The 9,860-nt window shown below is 34.5% G+C and overlaps 2 protein-coding genes across 4 annotated transcripts in view; one reads left to right on the top strand and one right to left on the bottom strand.

Moving 5' to 3' along the window:
- The window catches only part of LOC106664318 (EARP-interacting protein homolog), a 91,620-nt gene that overhangs the window by 63,388 nt on the left and 18,372 nt on the right, over positions 1-9,860 (top strand). The window lies entirely within an intron of this gene.
- On the bottom strand, positions 5,007-6,605 carry LOC106664192. Of its 2 annotated transcripts, XM_014389652.2 has the most exons (7): positions 6,204-6,605; positions 6,043-6,115; positions 5,909-5,968; positions 5,612-5,680; positions 5,477-5,533; positions 5,272-5,412; positions 5,007-5,205 (listed from the first exon to the last, which is right to left on the bottom strand). In XM_014389652.2, exons 2-7 carry the CDS (start codon positions 6,112-6,114, stop codon positions 5,152-5,154), a joined length of 453 nt encoding a protein of 150 aa, XP_014245138.1. In that variant the 5' UTR covers position 6,115; positions 6,204-6,605; the 3' UTR covers positions 5,007-5,151. The 2 variants fall into 2 exon arrangements, with proteins under 2 accessions (XP_014245138.1, XP_014245137.1); XM_014389651.2 differs by having other exon boundaries at positions 6,043-6,605.

Consider the following 9,860-nt stretch of genomic DNA (forward strand, 5'->3'; position numbering starts at 1 on the left):
ACTTTCCGGAAGACTAAACCCATCCGCTTCAATAATAAGACTAGACTTTTCGAGTCAAAAGCGTTTATTTTATAAGGTCCAGCAAAAAAAGTAAACAAAGATGTCCACAATTGTTTTATGTAACATACCCAATGAGTACCACCGCCAGCTTTTCTGTCTAAATTCAATACTGCTCGTTCGTTGTATCAAGCTTTTTTTGGTAAGGTGTCTCTCATGAAAACCCCTCTAAAATTTCATATTTTTCTCGAACGTGCAATGCGGGTAATGTCAAAATTAGAAAGACAAAATTTCGGAAACGTCGACAATACTCGCTTTGCGTTTGCTGGTAAGATGTGCAATTTTCCACCGCCTATTTTCTTAGGAGTACGTATTATTCGTTTAGAGTGGCATTTTCTCTTCTTAGCCATGTTTTCCCTACGAATTCTGTCCGAACACTGATAAAAATAACTGTGCCAAGAAACTTTTATATATTTATATCCTTCAAGCTTACCCAGCAGTTATGATTCAAGTTTAAGCCTAGACATTTTACTAAAACTCTTTGACCGCTCTTTTTTAAAACTCTTTCTACTAGGTAGGCATCGGGATATTTTACTTTTTGTAATTCTTCAGTGTAGAATCCGCCTGCAATTTTCTGACCAGACGGATCTTAAAGAATGTACGTTATGGGGCTTGTTCTTTTTACCTCGACCACGTTAAAAATTTCAGTTGACCAACTAGGTACATATCCTTTACTGAATAAGGCTTTGTATTTTGAAATTCTCACAAAATCTCCAATCTGAAATTTCGGTTTTCTCTTGTCATTCATTTTCGGAACAAATACAGTTTTCAACAGATAGTTTTCTATCTTACCGGATTTTCGGGGCCATTCCGATAGTTCTTTGCTTCTTGTTATTATACTCTTTTAGTATTGTAATTAAATATGGTAACCACTCGTATGAACCTTGAAGACTGAATTGTTTCCAAATCATAGTTTTCAATGTTCTTATGACCCTTTCCACTATAGACGCCTTTACGTTACTATACGTGGAATAGTGATTGATTGTTAATTTTTTAAACAATGCGTTTGTATTTTTATTGTAAAACTCTTTACCATGGTCGGTTTGCAAATTGCGAGGAATTCGGCCGTTGGAAGAATGAAAAATTTGTTTGAACCCTTCAGCTATTTCTTCCCCTGATTTTTGTTTTACTCCGATGCACCAAATGTATTTAGAAAAACAGTCTATAGCAACTAGTATATACTTAAAACCGTTGTTTTTACCATTTTTCGCATACGGTATCATTTCGACAAGATCCGCTTGCCATAAATCATCGATACCTTTTATTGTTACTCTTCGACGTTTAAACCTTTTTCTCGCTGGTCGATGGATTTCTTCCACGATTTGTTTTTTCATTGTCGACATGTCAGCTTCTTTTTCTAATATTTAAATGCTAATATTCGGGGATGAGCTTTCTACACAATTATCCGAGCGTCCCTGAGCTTGGCTTCGATTAATATCTACTGTTGTCAATATGCCTAGAGGATCTGGAAGAAGATCGAAGAATTACTATTCCACTTTCCCCGAAGAATGTAAAAAAAGAAAAGGTATAGTGTTTATAAAATAACACTGATCACTTGTGTCTCCCAAGAGCTTTGGTTGTAGCTAAAGCTTTTGTAAAAAAGGATAAAGATTACGACAAAATTCGAAATGATAGGAAAAACGGATTACAGTTAGCGAAAACTCTAAAATTAATGGAAAAGGCGGGTACTATTGACATCCCAGATACAGGTGCGGGAATAAAAGAAATCTTAGCTTTTCAAAGATACATTCTACATACATACATTATCTGATTAAATACAATATTAAAGTTTATGAATACAAGTCGAAGGGTAGAAAACTTTTGTATGAAGGTACAATCAATTTGGCTCATTACACATTAAATTTGCTGCATCATAATAATCATTACAGCGTAATAACTAATTTTAAAAGTTGTTTTTCGTGTGGTTACTTCTGCGAGAAATGCAACGTAGCTGCGAACAATAAATACCGACACATATGCGTGTTCATTTTGCAAGAGTCAGACAAAATGTCAAACATCACCGCTAGACACTCAGAAAATGTGTGATTCCTGCTCACGAATTTTCCCTAACGCTCATTGCTACTATCAACATTTAAAAAACAACATTTGTGGAAAAAATTTTCGTTGCAATAAATGTTTGGCCCTCGTTAGTAATCTCGGGAAAAAAAAGGAAAAATTTATCCATGACTGTGACAAAATATTTTGTAAAATATGTCGGGGAGCAATGCCGCGAAATCACAGATGTTTCATGCCTGTTGACAAACGTCACCCTCCTCAAGATAATTTTTTATTTATTTTTTATGATTTCGAAACGACGCAAGATAATTCGTATTCTTTTTCAAACAATACGTTTTTGCATATTCCTAATTTATGCGTGTTTCAGGAGAAATGCGACAAGTGCATTGGTTCGGGTACATGTTTATTTGGACACAGCATTATGCAAGTGTTGCGCGTTGATAAAATATTAGAGGGTTTTCTTTGTCACATCCTACTAGTAAAAAATAAATGTAAACACGTAATTTGTATAGCCCATAATTCACAGGCGTTTGATTGTCATTTCGTTTTAAAATACATTCTTGAACATACGTCAATTATTCTGAAATTAATTATGAGGGGAAGAAAACTTTTACTTTTAGAATTCGACAATGTGAAGTTTATAGATTCCGTTAATTTTATGCTTTGCCGCTCGCGGATTTATCTAAAGCGTTTGGTCTTCCATGTCGTATTTTTGAGAAAGGGTTTTTTCCACATTTATTCAATACGTTTTCCAATACGGATTATGTGGGTCGAATACCGGATAAAAAATTCTTCGAACCAGAAATGATGTTTAAAGAGAAAAGGGCAGAATTTCAGGTATGGTACGAAAAGCAAGTTATATACAATATGAAGGAAGAGTTGGAAAAATATTGCAAGCAAGATGTTTCAATATTGACAAATTCGTGTGTTACATTTAGGGAAATGTTTTTAAACCTTTGTAACGTAGACCCTTTTCGCGAGTCTATCACCATCGCATCGGCTTGCAATCTTGTTTTTAGGAGAAATTTCTTAAAACCTGTTTCAATAAGCGTAATACCTCGCGGTGGATATAGGAAAACGTGTGCAATCGCGTGCAGGCATGGAGTGGTTGATTTATGAAGAAATGAAAAGAGGCAATAAAATTTTACATGCAGGAAATGGTAAAGAATTTAAAATAGGGACATGTGAGGTTGACGGATTTAGTAAAACAACTAACACAGTTTTTGAATTTAATGGCTGTTTTTATCACGGAGGTACAATATGTTTTCCACATAACAGAGATGAACCTGTACAAGGAGTCGTAAAAGATACAATGAATGCTCGTTACAAAAGAACAGTTAACAAAAGAAATTGTATAAAACGTAGAGGATACACTTTTGTTCAGATCTCGGAATGCGAATTCAAATGTTTAAAAAAAACATCAGAGTTTAAATCAAAACAGCATATCATTTCAAAACACCCTGCACTGAACTCGATCCCTTTAAAGCCTTGCGATAGTTTTTACGGAGGGCGGACTGAAAACGCTGTATTATACTATAAAATTAAGGAATCTGAGGGTGAAAAATTTTTATATATTGATGTATGCTCATTATATCCGTGGGTAAATAAATACGGAAAGTATCCGATATCTCATCCGAAAATTTATATAGGCCACGATACTTCTATAAATATTTTAAGAGACGTAATTTCCACAAAATGTAACGGATTGATCAAATGTAGAGTTATTCCCCCGGCCGACCTTTTTCATCCAGTCCTGCCTCTTAAAATCAATGACAAACTAATGTTCACGTTGTGTAAAACGTGCGCCGAAATATACAACACAGAGGAATGCGAGCACAGCGCAGAAGACAGAGCGTTTGTAGGAACATGGGTTATCGATGAAATAAAGAAAGCGCAGGTGGGTTACCGAGTGATTGAAATTTACGAAATTTGGAAATACGCAGTGACACAATACGATCCAGTTTCCCGAAAAGGAGGATTGTTCGCGCAATATATTAATCAATTTATAAAAATTAAATTAGAAGCTTCCGGTTTCCCTGAAGGTATACAATCCGTAAAAGAAAAGGAAGAATACGTTGTGAAATGCGTGAGAGAAGAAGGGATTTTCTTCGATATCGACAAAATAGAAAATAATCCGGCCAGACGGTCGATATCAAAACTAGCAGCGAATTCGTTTTGGGGTAAGCTCGGGCAAAGAGAAAATTTGGCGAAAACATCAATTGTCAAAGACAGCGACGCTTTTTTTAAAATTTTGAACAATCCCTCTGTAGACACTCAAAATAGTACTCACTGATAGTATCATTTATAGATACAAACCAGGGGAATACAAAATCGAAACAAGGCGTTCGCTTGGAAAAATGACGAACGAGTTAGAGACTTTCGGAAAAAATAGCTTTATTACCGAAATCGTATTCTTTTAAAGTTTTTGACCCTGAAAAAAATGTAATAAAAATTGTAACCAAAGTAAAAGGGTTGAAACTGAATTTTTCAACATAGCAAATAGTAAATTTTGATTCTATGGTCAAGTTGGTTGCCGACAAAGGAAAAATCACTGTACCTGTCAAAAATATTAACAGAACTAAAACATTTGACATCATTTCGACGTCTGGAGAAAAAATATTCCGGATGGATTCCCAAAAAAGGAAAGTCGTTTTTGATACCTGCACAGTGCCTTATGGATTCAAGAGGCGTAGAATTAATTAATATACCATTTTTATTATAATGAATAATTTCTAGTAAATTTTGAGAAGTTAATAAGATTATTTATAAGTTGATACATTTCAAATAAAATTGTTTTAAAAAAAACGTATTAAGATTTTTGAATTTTGTTATTTCTTTTATAACTACTATAGAGAGAGAAACAAACTTGATGTAGGAATAAAGGCTTGTTAACAAAACGTTTTTATTATTTTATATAATACATTAATTTCAACTTAAAAATAAAAGAATATCCTTTACATTGTAAACATCAATCATCCAGATTAACTATAACAAAACAAATTTAATCCTGAAATAGAGTTCGAATCCATGCTACGAACTGTGGACACGAACATTTATGTTCAACACATTTCAATTTATTCAGTTTCGTTTTAATAAGGCGGTTGATAGCCTCAGCCTTGTGTTTTTAATTTTCTGGAAAAATAACATGTTTGATTATTTACATTATTATCGAAAAAACATTATCGTAAAATAACATACTCTTTCTAAACTTTTCTTAACGCTATTTTTAGCGTTTTTTTTCTTGAGATCGGCGTATCTTTTCCGTATAGATTTTCCTTTCCCTTTACCTTTATGTGTTTGTTCAAATTCTGCATCAAATTTATTAGCTTCTTCAAAATTCTAAAAATATTTTAATCATTACATTATCTTATAGCGAACAGTAATAAATTACTCTAAGACTTACACTATCGTACGAGAATTGGTGCAAATTTTCCAAAACATTTTCGTTTATAATGTGTTCCTAAAAATAAAACGCAAGAATAAATTATACTGAAAGCGAATATTTTTCATAAACCATTTAAAATGAAATGATTTTTACTTCTTTTGGAGTTGTTATTTTCTCCGGTGATCTAGCGCATTTTTTTGTCTCTTCCGTAGGGATCTCTTCCTTTAAAATAAGATAATACTTGTAATGATAATACAAAAAAATAAATGTATATACTATGCATCCTAAGAGACCATTTACGGTTACAAATATAAATGTATCGAATAAAATTGAATTTCTACAGACAAATGATTATTTGTAGAATCAATTATTTTTATAGTATTCAACGAAAAATAAATTATGAATGCAATATCTCGAAACAATTTGAATATATTTAAAAAATGTACCCACATCGATAAGCGTAATTTGAGGGATGGAATTAAATTCACTCAAACTGCCCGGAAAAATTATCTGCAAATACTTACAAAACATTAGAATGATACTATAAATTGAAGGACAATCTGATGGAAAAAAATTTTTTTTACCTCGTCATTCGAGAGTAGAAACTCGATCAGTGCCCCATCTACCGAAGTGCACGGAATTGATGAAAAATCCATTCTATAATGATAACATATAAATAGGAACATCTAGGATCGTTAAAATATATAATTCGTAATAAGCATTCATAAATACGTTAATTACTTACTTTATCAAAATGTTCGGTTCTATCCTTAGATGTTCGCACTGATAGACGATTAGCTCGAATGGGTTTTTGTAATAAGTTCATAACAAAACTCTTTAATAAGCACGACTGTTGATATCATAATGTGTCCCAAACTTGTTTACTTTTTCTGAACAATTTTTGCTTCGCCGAGGAATAAATTCGAAATCGTGAAGAGGAAATTTGGCGATTTCGCAGTAGCTCATATAACCCTTCTAGGCATATCGAGGCCGTACAGCGAAAACGTTCCAACGAAGGTACTTCTACCGAAACGTTTCGCCGAGGCGATGGCAAAAGAAACATTCGAACAATACGATACGTCCGAACAAAAAATATGTATGATATATAAAGGGATTGTTAAAAAAAAAACATGAAATTGAATTTATAACTTATAACGAATATTGTAGTATGTCATATTATTAATAAACATATTGTGAATATATTTTGTATTTTATTTGAAAGGTATAAATACTACCCTGCAACCCTTTCATAGATTTTTAAATTGGAAAACGCAGGCAGCAATCAGACCCTCATTTTGCACACAGCAAATAAACATCAGACACGGAAAATCGGATTTCCACTCGAAAAAAACCAGGGGACACCTACAGCGGCCAGGTAAAACAACCCTGACTCCATTATTTGAATTTCCGCGAGAAAAAAACCCGTGGGGCACTTCCTTGGGGAGACCACCAGACCCGATGATTTAAATTGTGGCGGGAAAACAAGGCCCAATCAGAACACAGATATTTAAAATTACGAGGGAGCTCGTGGTATCCCACGAAATAAACGTGGGTCACTTCGAAGGGAGTAGTGGAGGGGGGTGCTGGTGGTATCCCCTATACTACTGGAGGGAAAATCTCTCATTGAAAAAAGAATACAAAAAAAGTTGAGGAAAACTAAACGGAAAGCATGGAGGGATTATTGTCTGAAGACAGAGAATATTAAGGAGAGTGCCCGAATTTTTAAACTTTCGGAAAAGTATTATATTAATCCACTAGGCCTATTGCAGGATGAAAATGGGGAGTACTCCACAACAAGCAAGGAAACATTAAACCTGATGGCCAGGACCCATTTCCCCAGGTCAGGCTCTTCCGAAACCCAAACCAAGGAAGAACTAACTACCTGTGCCGAACTGGATTAAGGCATATAAAGTGATCTCTTGGGACGCCTACAAATGGGCGGTATGGTCCTTCAAGAAGTTCAAGGCAGCCGGGATGGATGGAATATTCCCTGCCCTCCTACAACAAGATACGCCTGGTCTTTCCGGTACCGTTTGGAATCTCCTAAGGAGCAGTCTGGCATTGGGGTTATGAGGAGCACTCCAAGGAATTTAAAAAAAAAAAAAAAAAAAAAAAAAAACTGAACTTATAATTTTTATGTTAAAAAACATTAAAAGAAAATACAACTCGTCAAATGAAAACAGATCGAACAATAATAATAATAATAATAATCCTTTTGAATTGAAAGACTAATTATTTCAAAAATGACCAAAGCGCTCACACAATATTTGTCGGTGCAGGAGGACACGCATCAATGATCTCTTTTTTTTCTCGGTCCTTCTTCTCTCCCCACCATTAGTCGATGCGATCCTCATCCTGACAAGGCGTATATCGAAATATGAACATTTTTTAATTACTCAATTTTCAATCAGAGGCAAGGATTTTTTTTAAATATACGCCTTTTTCTAAATAAATTCAGACAACCCCCAGGAAGAAATTCCACGGTTCCATTTTGTTTTTATGGGAAAATTCGTAATTGTTTTCCATAGGCGTTGTACAATGTGGTTTGAACCATTTTCTGAAACTGAATACATCGAAGGGAGGTTTGTCTCCTAAAAGAAAATAACATCTTTCAAACAATTTCACGTATATAGAAATTTGGCCATCTTGAGAGGTGGGTCTGACAAGTATCACAAGTATAGTCGGACAAAAATGATTTCGAACGACAAAACTACAGGTTCATTCGGTTAGCAGACCCCCCTCCGAGGAAGAGATCTCACAATTTAAAGCGATGAGGTTGGTCATATTTGAATCCGGCCGGTGATCTGCCTCAAACTCAAAGGAATCTTATCTGGAAATAAATTAGAAACACAATTGCAGAGAGACACCTCTATATTGTTTCATTAAAAATAAAAAATGTATTTCCTTCAGAACTAAGATACGTTATATAAAAGAAAAATAAAACAAACAAAGCATGAACTTTTGCTTACAAGCTAACCATATAAGAATAATTAGATATTATGGGAATAATGTGGGCCTGAAGGGCAAATTTAAAACAACCTTGATAACCAAAAGGAAAAAATACCAAAAAACAAAACCATAAATGAAAATGGGCTACACAACAGAAATAATTTATATTAATAAAAATCAAAGTGGATACAAATCTGATTTGACTGGCTTTCAGCTGGATTTTTTTCTTTTGTCTTTTCTTTCTTCCAATGCCTAGGCTAGACTGAACTATCCTTCCTCGGTTTTCTGCCTCTACCATGGAGGGGAGAGCCTGGACATAGTTCGTTGTTTTAAAGGAAAACTTCCATTACTACAGGTTTTATGTATGTGAAATGAAACCAAGTGAATTGTATTAAATGGCAGCGATACGAAAAACCATTTTTGCCTTCTGGCGTCAATAAAATAGGTAAGAAATCTAAATTTGTCTATTAGGGGAATCCAAGATCGTCGGGTGCACACTGCAGGCTTGTTTTTAATAAATTAATGTGAAAACAGAGAAAATCAGGAAAGCATGAAAGTTCAACTAATTACAAAATAAAATTGACGATAAAATAGGCCTGCGCTATGTTTGTGAGTAAATTTTCTATCCCAAATCGTAGTAAAACCAACAAAATTCGAGAAAATGAATAGTTTAAAATTTAAAATAAGAAACTGTAAGTATTTGTTAGATGGAAGCTCTACCCCATGCTGATCAGTACGTTGACCGTTCAAGCTCCTCCCACCGTTCTGTCAGCTTTTGCCCACGTTCGGTCTTCCACGCCCCTTAATGAAAGATTCTTCCATTTTGTTTTTAAGGGAAAATTCGTAATTGTTTTCCCTAGGCGTAAAATATGGTTTGAACCATTTTCTGAAATTGAATACATCAAAGGGAGGTTTGTCTCCTAATAGAAAATAACATCTTCGAAACAATTTCATCGTATATCGGATTAATCATGTATCATCATAATTATTCGAGTGAAATAGTAAACGTTCATATTATTGGTGAAAGGAGGTAGTTTTAAATTGGAGGCGGATCTACACTCGATCAGGTTTGTCCAAACTTTATCATCTTGAAACAAATTTTGACACCACCAACAAAAAACATAAAAATACATAATTTATTGGAAACATGAAAATATATTGTATAAAAGATATATAAAAGTCTATGTCGTAATTAATTATACAAAAAACGACTGCGTTATGTACAAAACGTCGATGAAATCGGGTTAGTAGTGCGAGCGTAGGTGTTTGCTAACGTGTCCTTTTTGCTTGAAAGTCTTGCCGCAGATTCCGCACGAAAATGGCCGCTCTCCTGTATGCGTTCTCTGGTGAACGGCGAGTGCGTACTTGTCCCGGAAGGGTCTGCAGCACTGATCGCAGAAATGCTTGTCACAGCCGGAAATCGCCATTAGGCCGTTATCTGAAAAAAGACAAT

The sequence above is a fragment of the Cimex lectularius genome, unplaced genomic scaffold (genome assembly GCF_000648675.2).
Source record: "Cimex lectularius strain Harlan isolate CLEC.00 unplaced genomic scaffold, Clec_2.1 scaffold282, whole genome shotgun sequence".
In the NCBI taxonomy this organism is placed as follows: Eukaryota; Metazoa; Arthropoda; class Insecta; order Hemiptera; family Cimicidae; genus Cimex; species Cimex lectularius.